This window comes from Magnolia sinica, chromosome 16, assembly GCF_029962835.1.
Source record: "Magnolia sinica isolate HGM2019 chromosome 16, MsV1, whole genome shotgun sequence".
Classification (NCBI taxonomy): Eukaryota; Viridiplantae; Streptophyta; class Magnoliopsida; order Magnoliales; family Magnoliaceae; genus Magnolia; species Magnolia sinica.
The window spans coordinates 4,127,326-4,152,281 of record NC_080588.1 but is presented as its reverse complement, the minus strand read 5'-3'; the positions used below and the strand labels follow the sequence as shown (position 1 = coordinate 4,152,281).

General features: G+C 42.1%; 2 protein-coding genes across 7 annotated transcripts; one reads left to right on the top strand and one right to left on the bottom strand.

The window, feature by feature from the left end:
• The first annotated feature begins 2,058 nt into the window (after positions 1–2,058).
• LOC131229705 (zinc finger CCCH domain-containing protein 18-like) lies at positions 2,059–24,956 on the top strand. 6 transcript variants are annotated; one of them, XM_058225694.1, is made up of 9 exons: positions 2,059–2,224; positions 3,029–4,013; positions 4,501–4,668; positions 4,782–4,961; positions 20,511–20,587; positions 21,031–21,201; positions 22,575–22,683; positions 24,515–24,616; positions 24,697–24,956. In XM_058225694.1, the coding sequence occupies exons 2-8, from the start codon at positions 3,043–3,045 to the stop codon at positions 24,588–24,590; spliced, it is 1,752 nt and encodes a 583-aa protein (XP_058081677.1). In that variant the 5' UTR covers positions 2,059–2,224; positions 3,029–3,042; the 3' UTR covers positions 24,591–24,616; positions 24,697–24,956. The 6 variants fall into 6 exon arrangements, with proteins under 6 accessions (XP_058081677.1, XP_058081675.1, XP_058081679.1 ...); XM_058225692.1 differs by having other exon boundaries at positions 24,512–24,616; XM_058225696.1 differs by having other exon boundaries at positions 22,584–22,683; positions 24,515–24,956.
• LOC131229266 (probable pectate lyase 5) lies at positions 17,696–19,153 on the bottom strand. Its single transcript, XM_058225170.1, has one exon. It carries the CDS (start codon positions 19,151–19,153, stop codon positions 17,696–17,698), a length of 1,458 nt encoding a protein of 485 aa, XP_058081153.1.

The following is a 24,956-nucleotide window of genomic DNA, read 5'->3' as shown; positions in this document are numbered from 1 at the left end:
TTTGGCACCATAAAATGATTGGGGGTTTCAAATCCCTCAAAAAAGGGTTTGAATCCCAAGAAAAAAGCTTGGATTACATCTAAAATCCCTTCGAGAGTTGTATATGTAATATTTGCCTCACTAGGCTATTAGTCTATTGGGGACGTGGCCCATTAATGATATCTCAAAATAATTAGATTATCAATTGCATCACTACAATTACTTTATTACGATGATCTACACCGTCCAAACATTATCCATGTAAATCAATGGATAAAAACGTTAGTTAGTGACTCGGATGTGATCTTGTCCTTGTGACCTATCCAGAACTTGGAATTTTATCATTTAGGGCAAAATATATATTTCAATAGGCTTATTACAACTATTTTGTTAAACATTACATACATACATTAACTAGAGATATTAAATTTTGTTTAGTAATTAAATTCAAACCTTTATAAATATATCATGCATAACTACTTTTGGATTACAGAGAATTCTGAATTTAGGTGCCAAACACAACAAGATGATTTCAAAACACGGTTCTGTATCCCAGTTTTGAAATCTAGGGTTCGGAATCCATGCCCCCAAATAGGCCCTTAGAGTTTTAACATGAGCTCATGGTTTCTAATGCCAACCGTGGCATGTGAGTGCACATGCATGTGTTGGGTGTGTGCGCCTGAAAAAAAAATTGTATACGCAGTTAGAAACTGCAATCTCAACTAGTTTTACCATTGTAAATTGCCTTAATTTTCATATCAAGTGACATTGAATGCTCCATCAGCATTCATGTGCCTGAAAGCAATGGTTTTACATGAAAGTCCTCACCAATAAATGTTGCATGTGATCATTTCTTGCACCGGGTCAGGTCCGATTGGACTTTGGAACACTAGATGTACTAAAATTTCTTACATTATGCACTCAAAAAAATAAAATAAAATTTGATACTTCACTAGAGTGATGAACTATACACAAATATTAAAATTTGCATGCTTAGCATATAAATAATTCAAATTAAATTGTCCAAATTATATGTCTCGATTAGAAATATTGTGAATACAAAATTACTTAATTATCTTACCATAATATTAAAGGACATTTTTTGGACCCTTAAAGTGAAAAATAAAATAAAATCAAACGATAGTATTTCAACAAAAAAGCAGCCATGAATCAAAATTTCCATCTTTTCCACAACTCTTATATTGATGAGATATTTAATTGATTTATTTTGAATTAATATATGCTAAATGATGGTATAAGCCTTTGATATGGGGCCATTGGCATCACCCAGTAGCTGTACCGACTCGATTTTCATACCAAGTGATCATGATGGTGTGGCCTGGTGTCGCTTACTCTCCACGGGAATAGGACATTGTATCAGCTGATTTTCATGATAAGTGATAATCATAGCGTGGCCCACCCACTGCATGAATAATATATTGCATACATGTTGGTACAGGAGATAAATGGCTGCATGTGAAAGTTCACATAATCCCTTGTAGGTGATCATTTCTTACCTGATATGGTCCATTGCCTCACTTGACATACAAATCACCACCACTTTTAAAATATGGTCAACTTGCAACCATGTCTTCTCTCTCTTTTATTTATTTATTTATTTTAGTTTTTTAAATGAAATTATTATCTTTTATTTTCCTCAAATTTACAAAATGCAAGATGAAAAAAAAAAAAAACCCACCAGGATATATATTCACTAAGGGCCTGTTTGGCTGCTCTGATCGATCCCACGGTATTAGGAGGGATGGGATCCCCATACCCCAGGATATGGATGAAGAGCCAAACAGACCCGGGAAACTTGTCCCGGGATATAAGCAATCCCGTGGATCTTAAAACAAATACACTGACATTACCATCATTATCTTAAAATTAATCCCATCCCTTGGTAGGACGGATTGGAAGGTAAAATCCTTACCAGGCGTGCCCAACAGACCCAGCGAACTTGTCCTGGGATATGGGAATCCCATGATCTTAAACCAATCCACTGACACCACCATCATTACCTTAAAATCCATCCCATCCCTCCTAATCTCATGGGATTTGCCCGGCCAAACAGGCCCTAAGGTGTTGGTTTGAACTCAATACAAAGTATCCTTTGGCCTCTATAGCTATCCATATATCTCCTTTCCTAGGATAATAGCTTCAGTCACGGGAGAGAGCAGATGTTCTTCTTACATAAGATATGCACACAGATTCTGTGTATATCTCTAGATCCATGTTAAAGAAGGTACCCATCTTCACTTTTTTTTTTTTTTTACTTTCATTCACTTCTGCTTGAAAACCCATTTCTAGAAATGTTTGCTCCTTGAAAATCCATTTCTGGAAATAACTGTGTCAAAATCTGGTTTTTGTATAAGAAGATTGGATTTTTGGATGTGGGTTTTTGCTCAATCTTTTCTTGGTATTTTTAATTTAAATATGACGTGTGAATTTGTGATACTTTCTTTCTTTTCTGCTTTAAAAATCCCAATTTTTACATCTTCTCTTCTAATTTTGTGTGAAAAGATCGAAATTTTGAAGTGGGTCTGTGCTGAAATCAACAGAAAATATGTTTTTGTTCCTTCTTATTCAAGTCCTGCATGCAGTTCCATTTTAATGATTTTTTCTTAAATACTTCTATAAAAATCAGTTCTTGGAAATGGGTTTATGCTCAAACTCATCAAACGAGGCGTTTTTTGATTTCTATTGCTAATTGTAACCTTTAAACTATTTTTACTGCATTTATTTTTTAATTTATTTGGAAATAGCATATATTTAGTCCATGTGTTGTGTCATTGATACTATCTCTTTCCTTCCCTTTTTTGGACAAAAAATGTGTTTTTTCTTTGCTGTTTTAGAGCAATTTCCAAGGCTATTAATTCACATGGCTTAGGTAGTTACTACCATGTTGAAATAATGAAAAATCTGAGATAGAACTATGATTATTTGAACAATCTTTTTTGTTTCGTAAATATGTTTTAGGTTGTTGATTTTTGAGAATATTTTCAGTTTCTTTTTTTTCCCCCCTTTAATTATTGTCTGGTATCAGCAGAGATTGTGTATAAAATGGATTTCTCGGAGTCTACCAAAATCGTTGCCAATAGAATCCAGACACTGGACCCTGAGAATGTCTCGAAGATCATCGGCTACCTCCTTTTACAAGATCATGGTGAAAAGGAAATGCTACGGCTTGCGTTTGGCCCTGACACCCAGTTGCTATCTTTGATTAGCAAGGCGAAAGCTGATCTTGGGTTGTCTTCGAAACTGCCGGTCTTGGCTCCAATTCCTCGTGCTCTCATCCAGCCATCACCCCCCATTTCTGATATCCCCCTACAATTCACACCCTTCACTCCGGTGGTGTCTCGTCCGTTCTCTTCTCCCACAACCTTCCAGGCTGCTGCAGCCCAGTATTGGGAGCCACAGCTTGTTTCCGTCGACCAGCAACAGGTTCACGCCCTCGATTTCGTTCATCCTGCTGCGTTTGCAGACTTGCTTGAAGATGACTACCTCCTTCATGATCCAGCTCAGTTCTTGAGCATGGAGGATCAAATTGAGCATGTAAGCCCTGTCGGAGCTGATTTCTTGGGTAACTATTGCTACCCCGAATCGACATTGGATTCTTTGAGTGCACGGAGTAGGAGATCGCCGAGCCTTCCTGAATTCCCCATCAAAGCTTGCCATTACTTCAAGAAAGGCTACTGTAAGCATGGAACAAACTGTAGGTACTTACATGGACTAGACCTTCCGGATAGCTTCTCTCAAATCTTTATTCCGAGTTCGAATGATTTGGTTGACAAAGACCATGTTTTCCCGCCCGTGTCGCTCGAGAAACTGGAATTGGAGATTATGGAGCTCTTGAAATCAAGGAAAGGGATGCCTGTCTCGATTGCCTCTCTGCCGATGATGTACTATGAGAAGTACGGGAAGACTCTACAAGCTGAGGGGTATCTCACGGAGAGCCAGAGACATGGGAAGGCAGGTTACAGCCTGACGAAGTTGCTCGCTCGATTGAATAACAGCATTCGGCTCATTGACAGGTTAAATTCTACTCCGTATTTCTTTGTCACTTATATATCTATATATATATATATTCTGCAAGAATTCAGTTTTTACTAGTGGGACTCATGGTTCAGTATCCAGATTCACTTCAAACTGCCCATGGATATCGGCCATGGCCTGAATATCTCTTCATTGGAACAAACTTCTAACTCTTCCATTGGTGGCCTGCAAATAGATGGTTAAAAAAGAAATACAACAACTGTTCACATTCAACTGGAAACAGGCCAAAGATTGAATGTCTGGGATCTACCACCTGGTCCATCCATGCTGTTGGATGGACTTGCTGGATCACCAAAACATGAGCACCACTTGTGCATCTGGAAACTCGGGAACAGTATAGGTATTCATGAAAACGAGGATTATAGAACCCCTCTCATCACTTTCGGCCATAAGATGCATCAATGTTCTCTCATGGTATTTCCTTTACTAACATTGAACGGTTGGATTTTGGTATTTGGATTACAGACCACATGGACAGCATTCTGTAATCTTAGCAGAAGATGCTCCGAAATATATGGAATATAGAAGTGAGAGGAGTGATCTGGCGGCGGTAGTTGCTGGGTCTAGACAGATTTATCTGACTTTTCCTGCCGAAAGCACCTTCACTGAGGATGATGTCTCCAACTACTTCATGTAATGAAATATCGATAACCGTCATATGAAATCATGCTCTTTTCTCTGATGGGTTTCTTAGTATTTGTTTGCTCGTCTTTATTTATTTATTTTTACTTTTTGTTGGTTATCAGGAGCTTTGGGCCCGTTCAGGATGTAAGGATTCCCTGCCAGCAGAAACGGATGTTTGGGTTTGTAACTTTCTTGTTTCCGGAGACTGTGAAGCTGATTTTACAAAAGGGGAATCCACATTTCGTCTGTGATTCTCGTGTTCTTGTTAAGCCTTACAAGGAAAAGTCGAGGCTCGTTGACAGGTAAATGCATATGCTTTCTTTAAAATGGTTGGAAATATGCAATAAAAAATGCCTTTGGCAGTCCTCTTGCGCAAATCTCAATAGGGATAAGAGAGATAACAAGGTCCTGTTCTTATGGCAATTCGGATTGGGGGTGGGAAAATAGAATGCTGCTTAGTGTCATTTCTGTTTTCTTGATTTGCCCCAAATGCAAAGCGGTTAGGCACTGGTCTAATGGGGATCCCATCCCAATTTGGTGGTAATTCCAATTTGGCTGTGTTTGGATGCACAAGAAAATTTGAATTGCAAAATTCATAGCCCCGTTCCTCAATCTGAATGCAAAGGAAGGAAATCAGTCTGGTTAGTTCCACTTTATTGAACTAGTAATGCAGGGGCATTTTTACACCGGGCTCGAGTGGGGTCGCCTGTGGGATGCAGGGGCACACTCAGGGTGGGTGGGGCCCACAGAGGAGGTCTCGTGTTCAAGACTCCTCACCGGGGGTGATTAATCTGCATTTCACACCGGGCTTGAGTGGCGTAGCCTGTGGGATGCGGGGACACACTCAGGGTGGGCGGCCCATGTGAGGCGGTACCCATGTGATTTGGGGCCCACGAGGGGGGTTCGGCCGAGGTCCTAACCTATGAGATGTAGGGATTAATTTGCGATACTCTAACAGTTCGAGCTTTTAGAGCAAGTGGTTAATTGTCCTACATCAACTAGTTATTGCAGTTTGATATGATATTGCATCCAAACTCACCTGTAGCATTTGATGCATCTTCCTTGCTTTTCTGCTTATGACAGTGTTCAAAACATAGAGCAACGAACTAAAATTTCTAGTATGACTATGAGATTAATTCTCGATCTTTTTGGCTATATTAAGGGTATGGATTGGTTTCACTTTTCTAGTGCAACCAATTCTCTAAGCATTTTAGGAAGCTTGGAAAACAGAAACTAAGTGATAAATAGAAACTTTATCACATGCAAAAGTTTCTTTGGAAGATAGCACTAAGCAATTTACTCAAGTCATAAAAAGTTAGGTGTGTTTGGTTGCCACCAAAGTTACCTAAATCGCCAACCCCCTACAGTTTCTGTTCCAAATCCTGTGACCCGGATTATGGGTAATTTACGATCTGGATTGCTTTTTTTTTAAACCAATCTGAAATTATGGTTCTATACTCTGGTGTAGATTAATTTGTAATCTTAATCTATATTAAGAACATAGAGATCATACTTTGATGTGCAACAACATGCATATATGGTAATATTATGCATGCAGGATCTTTAGCTAGTGTATCTATTAGAGCAACCCACATGGTCTATCCCTAGCACACCACGCATTGGAGGAAGTAGCATACCGCATACCCATTCCCGTACCACGTTCTGTAGCAGCCCGCGATCTACGTAACTTTGGTTGCCAACCTTAAGTTCATCTCTCTCTCTCTCTCTCTTTTTCTTTTTCTTTTTTGTTTTTTTCCTTCTTTTTTTAAAATCGTAAAATGCGTATTAGAGATCAAAGTTTTTGGTGGGCATTAAAAATATAACCAACAACTTATATAACTGTCATCTCTAATACCTAATTGATATTAATGAAAATGAGATGAACTCATTTTTAAGTGGCAATCAAACAGGCCCTTATGTTTAGTCATGATGGTAATGTTTATATAAACATATCTCTATATCTGTTATCTACCAAGGGCTTCTCCATAACATTGCACCTAACAACTCATGCTCCCTCCTTTTGGCAAAACTTATATAGACCATTCAAAACATCTACGGAGGAATGAATGGTGAGCATGCTGTCACAGACCTCATAATTCCTTTGTTCCCTTGTTCGTGCTACTCTCGCACAATGCTTCAATGCTATTCGAGTTAGTCCTCATTCATGTGCACAATTAGATGCAATTCACAAGAACATTGCTAAGATGCTAGATAAAATGAGCATGAGTGGGATATAACATGTATACTGCTAAGAAAAAATTGTTATAGTTCTGAGTCAGAGTGATTCTTAGAAGGAGAGCTCATCTTTATATAGAGCCAAGAACCTCCAAGATATGACAAATCAATGCCACGGATTATGTGTTAGGGTAAAAATGGGCTGGGTCGACCAGACAATAGACCTGATCCTTAGACTTGACCCGATGATAAATGGGTTTGGATATGAATTTGGACCCTTCCTGTTTTTTCCGAGTCCAAAAGTTTGCCGCAATTGCTAAATGGGACCCAGACCTATGCACAAGAATATGCTAGAGAAGACGAAAGTGAGTGGGAAGGAACATGTATGGTGCTAGCAGAAGATTGTTACGATTTTGAGGAGTTAAAGTCCTAGAATGAGAGCTCTATATAAAGAACCTTCTAGATATGACGCATCAATGGCCTGGATTATGCTTACTGCTTAGGGGTAAAAATAGGTTGGGTCGACATACCCAATGGTGACTGATGATAAATGGGTCTGGATTTCCATTGTAGTGGGTCAGGGTCCGGATCTAAATGTTCGCCTCAATTGCTTGATCGAAAGGTTCAAAACTTCTCAACATTAGACTGATCTGACTTGCCTTGGACCATTTTCTAAATTGGTCTGATTTGGATCAACCTAATATGGACCCAACCTGGACTTGACCCTGGCCCATTAAAAACCTCAGACTTCACTGAGATCAAACTCCGGAAATTCTGAATATATTGAGACTTTTTTGTATCTTATGTTTAGAAGCAGGATGTCTACACATAGGACTTCATTTGATGCAATGAGAGGTGCCTGTTGATCAAAGAAAAACTGAATAAAGGTTGTGGGGACAATCCAACAATCCTTTTAGTCAAGAACTAGAGATCCCATGCTCCCCTTTTCTTTTCTTCTTTCAAGGCAAAGAAACACGAACTCAAAGCAACTTTATTTCCCAATAACTTAATTGTACTAGACACATCCACTAAGGAGACTTTATATATGCGTAAGACAATATTCATGATGAAAGATATGGCACAATGACATTGGCTACCAACCTGATGCAACCCTCCTTTATCTGGGATGGGGACCTGCAACGAGAGCACAAAGCTCCCACAGGCGCAATGTAATAAACTATTGCATAGGTTGATTACAATGAAGCGCTAGCTAATAGTCTATTACATAGGTTGATTACAATCAACGAGTTATATAGGCTTAAAGACAAAAAAAGCCTTAGTAAGAAAAGATGAAATATCCCATTTGCGAATATTACTATTAGGGTCTGTTTATTTCACCAATTACCATGGGAATGTAAAGGAAATGAGGGATGATTACAAATTACTTCTCCTGACAACATTTGCATTTGACCACCGATTCCTGCGTTTGGTGTATTAGCGGTAAAATTGTATATTACTTTAATGTCAAGTCATCACCAAAACCCACCAATGTTGCTGTTTGGATTTGAGATTTTCATGATAATGGCATGAAAAAGTGCAATGATTACAAATTCCTTTAGCCGTCTCCTAAATACATCTTGCATTTGACCGACATTTCCCGTGTTTGGCTTGGTGGTGGTAAAATCGCAATGATGACACATTTCCTTTTAATAACAGGGCTAATTGGTGAAACAAACATGTCCTAAGTTTAAGTGAGGGTACCCTGGTCATTACAATATTTAAAATGAACTAATACAGTTCGTCAATAAAGAACAAAGGTCACACATGTGATTGTTGTGGAATCCTCACATGTGATTGTTGTGGATTCACATGTGTAATTGGGTGGGCGTACTATATCCACTCTAGGTCATTTGCAGGCCAAATGGTTGGTTGCATCAGATCCCCCTGCTTGGAAGAACACAAGTTTATCTCGATGAGCTCCGAGTTGATGCGTTGAAGTTCATCACTAGAAATCCATATACACTTGGACATTGGACCACACTTCCATTTCACCAAACTGATACCCACCTTGATGTGTAGACATGATAAGTTGATCAAGTAAATCTTTGACCACTTCATCACACTGTTTTGGCACTTTAGGTATTTGAATTGCTTGGTCTTCTTTATTCTCATTTTGATGGTGTCCAAAGAATGTGCCTAGGTGGTCAAATACTCCACATTGAAGATGGGATTAAATTTTCAATTCAGGCAGATGCTTGATGAGATATGCATTTTCTCCAAGTTGCTTCTTGACATAGTGGGACCCACATTCCTTAAATGTTGCCTGTTATATTTTCCTCGAGGAAATCATGTAGGCTTTTTTTTTTTTTTTTTAAAGCAACGGGATTATATTAAAAAAATGAAGGAGAGAGTACAGGGGGGAGCTGTTGCGATAGCAGAACCAAAAAGGCTACAAGCCTAGAAACAGAAAATTAAAATCCTTAAGGTAAGAAACATTTGCTGCCCATTCAATTAGTAATTTTTTTGCCCTTAAGCCCACAACTTGAGCTGAAGATTGAGAGTTGTTGAAGCATCTGTCGTTTCTCTCCTTCCAGACCGCCCACCAGATAGCAAGGATTGCCATTTTCCACACCTTTGATCTGATTTTACCCAGCTTGAAGCCGTGCCAGTGTGCAAGCAAAGAGGAGGCAGAAGCTGGAACGCAGCCGCTAACGTTGAATCTGGAAGAAAAGTCCTGCCGGATCTGAGAGATTAGGGGACAGTGGACGAGAAGATGGTCAGCTGATTCATCGCTGCCCATACAGCAAAGGCAGATGTTGACTAGCTGCATACCTTTCTTCTTTAGATTGTCTATCATGAGAATCCGATTCTTAGACGCGAGCCAGCCAAAACAGATAAATTCGGGAGGGGCGGGATATTTCCAGATAAAAGGAGAGGCCAAGGTTTGGGGGGGGGGGGGGGGGGGCAGCAGCGTAGGGAGACTTAACCGAGAAGCGGGAAGTTTTGTCTCTTGTCCAAATAATTTTGTCTAGCTTAGACTGGATCGGGTTCACCCTAGATAATTGATTGATTAAATCAGCGTACTCAGTAACCTCCCAATCATAAAGATTTCTGCAGCAACTAATATCCCAAACTATGCCTGAATCGGATTGAGAATAAAAGCTGGCGATAACACTATCCTTATTGACGACGAGGCGGTAAATAGTTGGGAATCTGTCCCTCAACCTCATTTCCCCCAACCACTGGTCATCTCAGAACTGAATCGCCGACCCGTTCCCCAAATGAAAGCCAATATTCTCAACAACAAAATTTTTAGAGCAAAGGATTCCTTTCCAAATGCGTGAAGCTCTATAGGTTGAAGATTCCTTGGTCCACCATCCTCCCGGTGACGATCCGTATTTTCCTTTGATAACACTGCTCCATAAGGCTTCTGGCTCTGAACCCAACCTCCAGGACCACTTGCCCAAAAGGGCCCTGTTCATCACCTTCAGATTTTTGATGCTCGCGCCTCCATCCTGGAAATGTCTACATACATCTTGCCAGTCCAAGAGATGGAAATTCTTCTTATTTTCCTTGCCGCACCACAAGAATTCTCTTCTTAGCTTATCGATCCGAAGCAAAATAGATAGCGGGCAAATAAAGAGGGACATGAAGTAAGTAGGGATGTTGGACAAGGCCGCTTTAATGAGATTGAGTCTGCCCCCCATGGATAAGTACCTACATTTCCATCTGGCCAACATCTTTTGAAATTTCTCCACAACCTTGTTCCACATCGATATCGGAGGGATGCCAACAAATAGCGTCGGGAGCGGGGCAGGCGAGCAGCCCAAGTACTCAGCATAAGCGTTTAATTCCAGATCCGATAAATTGATCCCAAAAACCTTGGATTTGGCCATATTAATTCTCAGCCCTAAAACTGCCTCGAAGCATCTAAGAGTCATGTGGAGATTGTTGATGGCTTCAGAATCCGCTTCGTCATGATAAGCATATCGTTAGCGAATTGAATATGGGATATCGGTGTGACTACCCCTGCCATTGAAATACCTCGGAAAAAACTAGCGCTTTGACCCTTTAGCAACATCTGAGAGAGAGTCTCAGCAATCATGAGAAAAAGAAGGGGAGAGAGGGGATCACCTTCGCGTAAACCCCTCGAACTAGGGAAGAGCCCTTTTGGAACACCATTAAGGAGGACTGAAAAATGAGGCGATTCGACGCAGGCCTTGATCCACTTCCTCCAATTATCTCCAAAACCCATACGGAGAAGCATATAGTGAAGAAATCCCCAATCCACATGGCCGTAAGCCTTCTCAATGTCGAGCTTGCAAAACACACTTTTCTTCCCAGACCTGTGACAAGAGTGAAAAACTTCATTAGCTATTAAAACACCGTCGATGATCTGTCCACCCCTTATAAAAGCATTCTGATACTTGGAAATTAGCTTCTCCATAACTGTCAATAGTCTTATGGATAGAATTTTGGCCTGAATTTGTACGGACGACCAATCAAACTGATGGGCCTGAATTTGGAAAAAGAGCTTGCTCCAACAACTTTGGGAATAAGTGCTATGAATGAAGCTTCGATACCCTTGGGTAGCTTTCCCCTGGAGTGGAATTCGTTGAGGAAGTTCATGACATCTGGACGAACACTGTCCTAGAAAGTATGGAAGAAGCTCATGGGAAACCCATCAGGTCCCGGGGATTTGTCTCCTTCCATCGCATCAAGGGCCGCTTTTGCCTCTTCTTCTGAGAACGGAGCCTCCAGAGGATTTGCTTCCGATCTCAGGAGCGAGAGAAAAGGGATCCCGTCAAATCGAGGTTTGGACCATCCCTCGGAGGAAAGAACTGATCTGAAGTGATCCACAACTATTTTAGATATCTCTTCTTTGTCCTCAACCTGTCTGCCGTCTACGGTGATGCTGTGGATGGCTTTTGCTCGAGCTCTCATGTTAGCTAGGCTGTGGAAGTATTTAGTATTCTTGTCGCCCTCTGAGATCCACCTAGCCCTCGATTTTATCTTCCAAGATAATTCATCTCCGAGGGTTCTGGAGGAAATGGGTTGAATGATCTGAATGCGTCTAGATAAAACATCCATAGGGAGGACATTGCCTTCAACACTGGTGTCGATCTGATGCAGCTCTACAAATAAAGCTTCAGTTTCGCTCTCTCTCTTCCGAAGATCTTCTTCCTTCCAATCTTTTATTTTCTCCTTAAGGAGTCTAAGTTTGCACATGAACCTGTGTCCAACGGAACCATCTACCTAGAAAGAGGCTCACCACTCCACAATTTTCTACTTGAATCCGTCGATGCTGAGCCATGCTGAACTGAATTTGAATGGTTTGGGGCCCCAATTAGCATCAATTACCGAGAGGAGAATAGGGCAGTGATTAGAAGTCGTTCTAGGAAGGGCAAACTGATTCACTGTAGGGAACTCCTCAACCTAGTCCGTGGATAGGAGAAACCTGTCTAATCTGGACTGAATCTGAGATCTGCGGCCGTTAGACCAAGTAAATTTGGCTCCTGCTAGAGGACGATCCACTAGTTCCTGATATTGAATCCAATCGAAGAAAGATTGTATGACAAGGGTTCTCCTTTTACGAGAGTGTTCCTCTGCAAAACGAATCTCGTTGAAGTCACCCACGTTACAGCATGGGCCTGAAAAGGACTGTCTAATGGCAATCAGCTCGTCCCAGAAGTTGAGCCTTAAAGAATCGTCACTAGGACCGTAAACAGAAATAATAATACAACGGAAATTGGAGAACTTATCTTGGAGAATAACTGCTTTTGAATAGGCACCCGACAAGGAAGTCTGCAAGTCCCATTTGGAGGACTTCCAAGTGATAAGGATGCCTCTCGTAGAGCCAACTGAATCCAAAGAGACGAACTTAGCATCCTGACCTCCCCAAAGTGTAGCCAGAAGATGATCAGAGAACGAAGGGACTTTGGTTTCTTGAAGATAAATGACATCCGGATTCTCTCCTGATAGAACCTTTGATGAAGCTCTGCTTCTACTTGGAGTCGACTCCCCTAACATTTCAAGAAAGAATGATCATTGGGGAACTGAGATGCCCCGAGTACCCTTCTGTCCACATCTAACAATAGATGTGGAGGCTGAAGCCGGAGAAGGTTGAAGCCTAAGAAGCTCTCTGTTGCTGACGGAGTGGGTGACTTGTTTGGCAGGGGTCCTAGTTGGAGGTGGGGGCCTGCCCCTGTTCTCAATGTATTGGAATAGGCCAGTAAAGTCTTCTGCTCTGTTACCAAATGAGAGGCCCAGCGAGCGGCCCACTTGACCCATTGCATCTCTGATCCATTTTTTGTCATGAATTTCTTCATAAATTTTCTCTCTACTTTTGCCTTCCATGATCACCATGGAGTTGTCTCCCTGTTGCTGATGGGGGATCTCGGAGCACATCTGAAAAGGTTCTGCGACTATCACATTGCTGGAGATCTCCTCCTGGAACATAGTAAGGGGGCCCAAGTCTGCCTAGTCTTTGCACTTGGACGCGGAGTTGGCTGGAGTTAAAGGGATGGATGAAGTAGAAATGGACTCGGAGAGCAGGTTTTCTGACATATCTCCTCTGGAGATATCGTCGCCCAACACCGAATGAGAAAGGTTACGGGAAGATGACCTTGGAACAGGGAAATGAGTTTGGGTGTAGGTAGTATGATGAGGTATGTCGGGTTTGGGGTTTGGGTGTGGTAAAAGAATAGGTTTGGGGTTTACAGAAACGGGTTCGGATACTTTGAGCGAGCCGCGTTTGCTTGGAGAGAGTTGGATTCGGGTCGAGAATGAACCCGCTTCAACAAAACCTATATCAATGAGAGATGTCAGCGTAGGGGATGACGTTCGATCTTCCATCTGGATGGCCCTACTACCATTGATTGGGAGATCGGGCGACCCGCCTCGAGATCCTCTAGCTGAAGCTGCGTCGTAATTAATGTTTCTCGGGATATGATGATATGGGAGGCTACGTGTCTGCACTATAGCTGTCTAATGAGTGAAAAGGTCCTCCGACCTAGAAGGGAGCTTTGGCTCCCGGACACGTGTCGCAATATCTGACGCAGTTGATATCTTCACGCCGACGCCAGGGATATCGTTTGCCAGGCGAGACGCAGAAGTAGAGGAGAAGCTGCCACGTACCCTTTGAAAAGGCTGGATGCTGTCCTGATTGATGATCGCTGCAGGCGGTCTAACAGCCCTTTGCTGGATTATGGAGCCTGAACTCCTTACCACGGTCTCTCCTGCATCTGCACCGAGGGTTGCCCCATTGATCCCTAGAGCTCCACACATCTCCCCATTTGGGTTGAATCGACTCTGGGGATTCCTTCTGGACCGGAAGCAAAATGACCCCATTATCCACCTTGACACGAACGTGGGTCAGAAGGGGAGAGCCTTTCTCGCTTCTCACCCGAGCCTTGATAACGCCCAATTCCGCCCCCAGTTGAGTCTTGGAGTCGATTTCGAGAAGAAATCCCAGGCGTGATGCTGCTTTGATGAGGAATTCGTTGTACCAACACTCCATTGGAATATCCCAAATGAGGATCCAAATGTTTTCTTTGCCAAAGATTGAGAATTCATCCCACGCCATGATTTTTCTAATCGGACCAGAGGCATGCAAGTGACCCGCCATTGTTAACATGTCTGGGTTGAGGCCTAGACACACTCTAATCCAAAGGGCATTATAACCCTAAGGGCTTAATGTCGGAGTTACCATATTGGAAGCCTGTGCATTCTCTTATCCATTCCCTGACTGTCGATATCGATGTGCCCTCTTCCGTTATGATCACCATAGATTTAGCCAATTCTGCTCGATTTTTCTCGAAAATCTCTTGGTCGACAGAAACAGTGAAGTCTGACTGCTCATCCAAATTCTCATTACTTTCAGAGTTGTTCGGGACAATCGGGGTCCCTTCCGGCTCCGATGTGGGCGAGATATTTCCGTTTGGACCTTGAATAAGAGTGTCTCTAAAAGAATGGCCCTTGGAGCGAATAGAAGGTCGAATAGCCGGCCCTAGAAGGATGCTCTGATGATCCAAGGGTTTGGAAGCTCTTGGGGGAGGGCTGCTTCAGGTTAGCAGAAGCAGATGGGGTTTCCGGTCCAAATCGTGCCCTTTGAACCAACATTTTTTTACCATCATAGCTGACTCCATGAAACATGGCCACCGCCCTGGCTAGTTCAGCTTCGCTACTCATGCGGACTAGAGCGAATCCGTGATACACGCCAGTTACTCTATCTGTAGGCATAACTACGTCCATGACGGCTCCCGCTCACCCAAAAATCTTCTCTAGATTAAGTGGGAACCAACCATGAGGGTAACCTTTAACGAAGAGGGTGGGGTACGAAGCGTACTTCCTGCGACTCTCACCCATTGGATTCCGATTACGACTTCTGGAGCCCTCTCATTGTTACCGTTTGGTAATTGTCCAGCTTCTAATAGGCGCCCCTTCCCTTTATCTCTGCCCTCTGATGGTGTAACTTTCGATACGCCGTCATCTCCTTTGTTTCTTCCGCTTATAGACATTGTTTAGTTTGACAACATTACCTCTATGTCATCGTCACTATCGTCGTCATCAAACTCACCGCCGTCGTCGCCATCACCGTTGTCGTCGTCAAACTCACCGCCGTCGCTGTCGTCGTCCGTCAAACTCCAATCACTTAATCACCTTCCTTGAATTGTACGAAGTGTCGCCTCATGTCAGTGTATCCTTTATAGTTTTCATTACTTGCCTATACTTGACATCTTAATGTATTCCTTTGATATGTTGCACAAAATCCTCAATCCTTATTCAGTCTGGTAGTAGTTGGGAGAGGTATCAGATCCATAGGCTGCCAATTTTTAAGTCAATTGATAATTTCCAAAGGAGTTAACCCTGTCATATGGTTCATTGAGGAGTTGTAGGCAAACTTGGCTTGGTGTAGAACATTGTCCAACATATTGATATGATCTCCTGTGAGACATCGCGATAACTCTCCAAGGCCTCAATTGACCACCTCTTTCTAGTTGTTAGTCAATAGGGATAGTTCACACTTGAGAATTTTAGTTCGGTTCCCATCTTTTTCCCAGATTTTCTTCCAAACGTAACTCATTAACTTAGTATCTCAATCAAACACAATGTTCTTAGGAACGCCATGTGGTCAGACTACATCCCTCAAAAAAAGGTTTGCGATATCCATGGCATCTAAAGTCTTCTTGCATGAGATAAAATGAACCATGTTGGAGATTGGATAGACTACTACATAGGTGGAATCATGGCCACACTCTATCTTGATAGCGCCAAGAAAAAGTCTATGTTAAGGTTTTCCCATGGTTCAAGATGACATGCTCGGCATTGTTAGATAATAGTTGTAATGTCTTTCTTGATTCTTGGCCGATGGAACTGATCTTCGACTATTGTAAAATCCCAAATAGACCTGAAAGGCCACCAGAATGCAGCTCATGCTCCACTAGCTGTTACAAAGAGCCGTTTTGAATGCATAACCTTGTACTGTAGAATAAGTAACTTTCATGTAGGGAAAACTGTGGATACTCATCATTTGACCTAGCAAATGAAATGGCGAAAATCTTCATAGTCGTTATCGACAATGTAATCTATCCTGGAAGTGTAATTGAGAGCTATGTTTTCTACCGAGTGCATCTACTACCCTGTTCTATATGCCCTCTTGATGTTTAGGATTAATTAAAAAGTAAACTCTTGAATGCATGCACTCCACTTGGTGTGTCGTTAATGAACTTCTTTTGGGAGTTTATGTACCTCAATGCTCATGGTTAGAATAGAGTACAGACTTTTGATGCACCAAATAGGGCCTCCAGTTTTTCAGGGCCTGTACCACAAGATAAAACTCGATGTCATAAGTATTGTTTTTGTGCCGTAAGGTCAATTAAAGCTCGAAAATGGTAAAGCCCAGAAAAAAGAAAAGATCTATGAGCTATCAATTCACTAAATATTGCCGCCAATGCTTAAGGCTTGTTCCACAGGATAGAATTCAACGTCATAGGTAGAGTACTATTTTCATGTGTCATTGAGCTTCTTGCTGAAATATGCAACTGGGTGCCCTTCCCGACTCTTGACAAAGGAGTAAGGACACGACCATTGCCCACGTGAGAAGAATCACACACCACTTTAAGAACTTTGTCAAAGTCTAGTAGGTGCGGCTGGTGCTTCACAGTCATCTTCTTGATCTCTGTGAAAGTTGCACCATCAGAATTTCAAGTTGCAAAACTAATTTCTTATTAACTTTTGTGCAATGACTTATATGATTGTGTTGTATGTTTACTTATATATCTCTCTTAGGGAAGCCTAGCTTAGCTTGGTTGCATTCATATTTTCAACATGCATGCTTGTAATGCTTTAGATGAGTATGTTTATTATCGATGTTGCCCGAATACATGTATGTAGGGATGGGTTAGGAGTCAGCCTCAGCCTGACTTGATAATGTAAATCCATGCTTGAGCTGCCAACCAAGAAAGGTGGTCCTTTTTTGAGGCCCAAGCCCACCTAGGTGTGCAAATTACTTGGGTCAACTGGATGTGTAATTGGATCCAATCCGATAATAAACAGATCTTAAATTGGCTCCATTCGGTTGGGTCTGGGTCCAAAACTGCACTCTGATTGTTAAATGGGTCAGGTCTAAGTTCAAAACAACTCTCTGATTATCAAATGAGCCAAGTCTGAACCTCTCAAAATTGGCCCGATCTGACCATCCCTGTACTCAACTTTTAAATGGGTTGGATTTGGACCATCCAAAAAAAAAAAAAAAACTGTCCTAGACCACCAACTAGTATCTGTCTAGAAACGGCCCTTAAAAGTCCTTCAATTAAGGCAATTAACTAAAATCTAAAGACCTTCAGAAAGAAAACATCCAGCTGCCTGCTTAATTTTATTTTATTTTTTCCGACCTGATGATTATCGCACCTTTTGAATTCTATTTCCATGGTGTGGAGCTCATGTACAAAATCATTAGGGAAAACCATACAATAATTAGATAAGACAAAAACAAGGAAGGTGGTGGTGGGGCGCCGCTACTAGTCCCACTCCCAAATACCATTCCAAAGTAACTTCCACCATCACCGCCGCTCCCCAACCCCACACTAGTGCCGGACCCATCACTGTTGAAACCTGGGTATGCGATGCTCGTGCTGTTATCCCTAGTCCCGCCCAAGACACCAGCGTTCATTGTGAGCTGGTCAATGAGTGCTGCGGATTTGGGCTCCATACTCGAAGCTTTGGCATACCTGGCCCCTAACCCCTCCCCTGAGGGCACAAAGAAGGCTCCATTCACCATTATATCCCCTTCTATTCTCCAATCCCACCCACTCCAGTTTTTCTCATCTGTATCCACCCTCTTTGTCACCTCTTTGGCATAGGGGTTGGTTGGGGCCATGTACCGATTGCCCTGGCTGTTGATGGTGGGATTGGCGCTCCCGCCAATTGCGTACATCTCCCACTGAGAGAAGTTATTGTTCACAACGTGGACGTACCCGAGCCGGCACCTCGGCATCCTCTGTACCAAGGCCTCCCCAAAATGGTTGAACGCAATTGTCACCTGCATTGCCGAGTCAGGCAGGTAGCTGTCCCTGTGCCCAAGCAGCATCACCTCATTGTGGTGGGAAAAGTAATTGTTTGATATCGTGATCCCTGTCGACCCCATGATCATGTCAATTAGGCCATCCGTGCGGTAGGACAGAGAGCAGTGGTCAACCCATAGGTCCCGTGCCCCATATATGGATATCCCGTCCCCGTCTGACTTTGATCGCCACCCATACTGTGTGGGGCTTGATCTCACATTCGCATTGCCCTTGGGTATGCAGTGGTGGATGTGGATGTTGTGGATGATCACATTGCTCACGTTCTGCATCGTTATGCAACCCCCACCTGCAATGTGCACATTTGCGCCACGCCCGTCAATTGTCTTGAAGCTGTTCACAATCAGCTCCTCCTTTGGCTGAATCAGCATGTTCCCCGCAAACATGATCCAGAGTGGCTCTGTTTGGATCACCGCATAGCGTAGTGTCTCTGGCGTAGGATTAACTGGGTCGTGGTCCGATGAGTCGGTCACAATGTAGACCTGCCCATTCTTCCCCCCCAGCGCATTCTGACTGAATCCGATCCCACAGTCAGCTAGTCGTTGCCGGCTGCTCTGCCAGTTGGGGTCACACCTCCAGCAGTCGTCTATTGGATTTCCAGTCAGGCACGACGACGACAACGACGAAGATGAATCTGCATATCCTCCCAATAACATTCGCCTCTTTCTCCCCACAGATTCCTCCACTCTTCTTTGGATGTCCTGGACAACAGATTCAGGATCTGGCAGTGGTTGGGGGAGAGTGAAGTTGGGAGGGATCGCCGCAGAGGAGGAAGCAAAGGCATTTGCAAGCCACATTAGCAGAATGTAGGTGTTGAGGAGCATCTTGGATGATGCAGCCTAACCTCTGCCTTTTCTTCTTCCTGACTCTTTAAAAGGGAAGGTTGGAAACTGGGTGGGGGTGTTCAATAATTTGGGAAAATGGGTTAACTGGAGTCTATATTAAATAGGGAATTATAAATTAGACCAAACCAACTTAAAGCCGACCCAAACCCAATCCATAGAGAAGTGGGTCAGGACTGAATTCTCTTAGTCTATGATTGATCCAGACCCAACCCAAAACCAACTGATTTGTACTTGGACTTGACCAAAACCTGACCCATATACTAATTGATTGGGTCTTAGCTGAAATATAGACGCAATTACTAAACGGATTGGATTCAGGACCTGAAATATATACCTAGCTATTAAACATATCGGATTTGGAACTCCCTAACACGGCCCTTTATGCCTAAGCCCGACCCAGTTAAAGTTTATCAGCACTGATTCTGGCCCAATATAAAATTTCTATATGACAGTGATGGGCAAGGCCTGGCCTGACCTTTGATGCCACAAACCAATGACCTTGACCTAAGCCCAGCCTTGAACAAATCAGTTGTTTGTCCTTTTAGCATCAGACATGTAGCTATCTACCTTCGGATGGAAGTCCTGGATGCCACATGCGCCATGTTGGCATGTATGGTGTGTTTGTATTTGGTGCCCAAAGATTGGGGCTGTCACTTTGGGTCGGGCCTTATGGTACCCCACCTGGATTATAATTGGGTTTGGGTCTTGTTAGGTCTGGGCCCTCTGGGTCTGGTCTAGTTCTTGAATACCAAAATCCAGATCTGATTGGGTTCGGGTACTCATTGGTACCCATTAGATCTTTGGATCTAGGTTTCAACCTGGGAAAAATTAGAGCATTTTCATGGTTGGGCCCACCCGATGGATGAATTAGATCATACACAAGTGCCACTTTGACACCCGTATGGTGTGTAAATGGTCTCTCTTACATGTGTGTGGCTTTGTTTCTAAAATCATCAATATTAAATGTATATATTTTTACTATAAAAAACTAACTGGACCTGACCTGGGACTTGGTGCGACTTTAACCAGGTCCATCACATGGACCTGACCCGTGCCCAACTAGACCTGATTTTTAACTGGGTAAAAAAATGTAAGGCCTGACCCAGATCCAATTTCTTAACAGGTCCAAAAGAGGGGACTTGGGTCCGTTAAAGTCGGGTCGGGTCCATCGGGTACCCATTCATGGCCCTATTGAAGAGGGGATGTGGAAGTTGCATTCCTCAACATTGAATTAGGCTTCATTTTCATTTTAGGTCCCTTATTTTCAGACCGTTGAATTGTAACTCTTGAATATTCTCTTACACTGCAGAAAGTATACAGGGAAAACCGACCCTCCAATGTGCTGTCCTTCTCACTTTGTAGATATAGACGCGGAACTTCACTCAAGTGAGTATGGATGCACCCAATGCAGATGTAATCAATCATTTTCCTTGGAGGATTCATTCAGTGTCAGGACCTGTCTCTACACGTGCCTACGCGCCCCATGTGTGAGATCAGGGCTTTCCTCAGGTGGGAATCACCTTGAACATGCCCTGGTGTACAATGAGGGTGGGCCACAGTAGTACCAGAAATATGGGCAGTTGGAAAATATGACTAGTAGGCTGTATTCCATATTTAACTTGCACTTGTGGCCCACCTGATGAGTGGAACTTCCTTCTTTGTAGACCAGTGCATGTTCATGGTGGTCCCCACCTGATGCATTGCCTGTATCTGTCACACGACTGTTATGTCAGCATGTGTGTGGGTGGATTCAGTTCTTCACCTCGAGCAAGTCCCGTTCTCATCTTCCTATAATGTCCATTGACTTTTGATATTTTGTCCTGCTTTAGTGCCGAGAGTCTGCCCCGGTTCTAGATTACTTAGTACGCAGCTGATTAAAGAGCATGAACTGATGTTAGAGTTTGAGACGAGGCGCCTTTCCGAGTTGCAGTTAGCACCCAAGCAACTGACTCAGCAGCCACTTCTAAGCTTTTCGATGGAGGAATCAAAAGTTACAGAAGGTCTATCATCTATCTCACACTTGCAAATCGTAGGCGCTTGTTTGCAAACTAGAGCCATTCATCACATGGTATTCAAAGCAGTCATGTTACAGCTGCAATAATCATTACGTAACGATATGGTGATGCCCATTATGCAATTCGGGGCCGTAACACATGATTTGGAAACTTGTTACGGGTTGGTACAGGGCTGATACATTTTTGGAATGTTACAGGGTTGTAACGGCTGTTACGGGGGCAATAATGGCCGTTACAGGGGCCGATAACAGTCACAATAGCCTGTAGCTGTTTGGGCCACTGTCACCATTATTGAATACCTTGGTTCATCAAGTGGGCCCCATTAGGTGTCATGGCCCAGAAATCAGGCCACTTTGGTCATCAGGTTGACCAACCATATTTAAATACGTGCATGGCCTGCTTGATGATTCGGCATGATCTCTTACACATGCTCACATGCTCAAATTGGTGTGCATGTAGGCACACATTTCAAATGGGAAAGAAAGGCATGCAATTTGGCAAGAGCTACAGCCCTAGTACACCCATTGGTGATTTCATGGGCCCTAACTTTAAAAATGATGGGATGGCCCATGTTGGTGTGGCACTGTGGCCACAGTTAGCAAAACTCTGTTAAACTCTGTATTTTTGAAAAATACTTGTATAATTGATCAACCATTGAAAACTGCATGCATTTCGAAACATAGGGGAAAAAAAAACAAAACTCAGTACCAAATTAAACACACACACACACACACACACACACACACACACATATATATATATTCAATAAAACAATTTTTATAAAAAAAAAATAAAAAATTGGGGTCAATTCAAAAATAGGGATGGGTGGTCATCACCCATTGATAAAATTGATAGAAACTGAAGTATTTTTATAGGGATGGATTGATTTATATGATGATTACTAGAAAAGGACGGATTTGGGAGAAGCCGAGAACACCATTCTACTTTCTATATGCATTATTGTTCATACTTATAATAAGTCTAATAATTTTTAGTTAAAAATTTCTATTTAAACCTTATTTATATATGGGATATACACGAATATGAGCGTATAAAGCCCTTTTTTTTTTTTTTTTCTTCTTACTCCATTTTTTAATCCAGACCATATTAAACCTGAAGTCTGCATTCATCGAATTTTTGGATTTGTTTTTTTACCATTTATTTTTTAATTTTTGAAAATTTTTTTTAATGATCGGTGCCGAATTCAACATGAACATTTCCCTTACTGCCATATGCCGTTTTGCTAACTATGGGTGTTCCTGTATTTCATCAACCAATTGGGAGTGTAAAAATCCCAATTACTGGGCACCAATCTCCTTTGGATTTTAATTGTTTATTCATTTCTCCATCTCAAAAAGCTTGTGCAGATGACAACGAGTTCAATTATCTGCTTGATGTTTCGAGCAACGGTTCTACAAGCGATGACAAAGCAAGGCACACAAACAGCAGTTGCAATGACCAAGACAGGTAAAATCAAAACACAAAGGACTAGAGAAAATGTGAAATCCAGTTCTCTTATAAATTCTCTAACTTCATTTTTCCAAGGGCCTATTTGCATTCATGGAAAGGAAACACCATTTCTCATAAACTAACTTTACATTGTTTGTAAAGATTTTCTTTGCAGAAAGTTGTGAGAAACACCATTTCCCACTTCCCCATTTTTGGAAAAAAACAGCTAATTCATTTGCCCACCTTCCTCCCTGAGAAAGGCAGTTTCCACTGTAGAAGGAAAATGGGTTTCTCAGGACTTAAATCCTTATTTACCACCGTCCATCTTCAAGCACCTTATATTTGCCGAATGTGCCAATGTCCTTCATGAACTATTGTCAATCCTCAGTTGCACCCCTCAGTTGCGCCCCTCATGTGCCACCATCCATCTTCGCTTGCACTCAACATGTGCAAGGGGTCCCACATGTGCCATCGTCCATCTTCAATCCTTCCATGTGTGCGCTAATATACATGTGCCACCATCTACCTACAAGTGCCACATGTGTCAAATGCATAAACATCACCTGTGCCACAAGTGCCACTGTATAGCTTCAAGTACCTCACATGTGCATGTGTACCGCAGGTCAACTTCAAATGCCCTAGATGTGCGGCTTATGCTACATGCCATCGCTCATACTCAAGCGTCTGACATGCGCCACATGTTTTATTGTAGCACATGCCTGTAACTATTAGCAAAATATTTCCCAAGAAATTTTTTATTTTGAAAAATAACGGTATCTGGAAACATGCTCCAATTTTCTCAGAAAATCTTATTGAAAAACAAACAAGGAAAAGAATGTTTCCTTTCCCACAGTTTCCTTAAAATAAAGTTCCCCAAGAAACACTATTTCATTTTCGATGCTTTACACGAATCCAAACAGGTGCTTGGGGCATTTTTGTGATGATGAAAACTTGGAAAATAAATCGATTTCAATGGATTTTTACTCCTATCTGAGGGAGAAAAAAGAAAAGTAGGTAAGGAAACTGATTTCTATTTCAGTGGTTTTACTTGAAAAGATGTGGAAATCGATTTCCCATTTCCAATTTGAGAAATTTCACTTGTGTTATTTTCCATTTGCTTCGGTTGAATGGCTTGGGCTGTGTTCGATGTCAGGATTTTTTTTCTAATGAAACCAATATTAGCAGCATTTTGAGTGCGACTGAACATTTCCTATCTTGATTTGTTGTAGAAAGCACAAAAAATGCCTGTGTAACCTGGCTGTCCAAACACTGGCATGGACAATCATTTGGGTTACTCACAAATCCAATCTTAAATAACTTAGGTATTTTTCAGGTGTTTCCGCTATTTCGGTATGGGTCAGATGCGGTAATCTCAAACTCGTTACTTTCATTTTTGTGAGCTGCCTCGAGGGAGCTGATATTGATTTGTGGCAGAGAAAGCAGGATCAATGGTTTCTGTTTTCCACACCCACAAATGCCTGTAGGACTAGCACCCCTAAAAGGCCCTGCCAACACCCACTTCGTGGCAGACCCAAGTGCGTGTTTGGATTCACTATTTGATTGAATTGCACATTACCAGTCTAACAAAATAGAAATGACCAAAGCAGAATTTCCATAATTACGATTATGATACTTTCAAAAGTTGGGACTTGAAGGAAATGTAGCTGCAATTTTAGGGAATCATCAACAGTCATCATCATGGACTGTAGCAACTAGCAACATCATTTTGTAGCTTGCAATTCCTTTGCACATACTAACACAGCCTGCTTTCTTTTTTGCTTTCCTGATGTTGGTTCTTATTTTTTGTTTTTATTTTTGTTTTTTTTCTATTCTTATTCTATCGCAGCAGCCAAGGAATCAATCTCCCTGAAAGCCCATTCGCATCATCTGCAATAGTAAACAGCATTTCCAGAGTCTTATACTAATCCCTAACACAGTAAAAATCACAGAGGTAGAATCTTTCATTCAGTTCATTCCTTCGCTTCAATACAACACCTTTTTCAAATTCCCCAGCTCGTCTTGAATCAACCGAGCTCTAACCCAAACAGCCCAAGAGGTTGCAAAGAAGGAAAGAAGAAGATACATGTTAGAAATCCCATACCATGATTGTAATCACAGAAGCAGGTGAGAAATGTCTTTTGAGTCTCTTTAGAAGAGAATGAGAATCTGTAATATATTGTTTGCCTTAGTGGGATGGGAAAAATGAAAACTACAGATATGCAAATGATTCAGAAAAACTTGTTGAATCTTTGTGACATTGAGAAATATATGAAACAACCATTTTACACAAA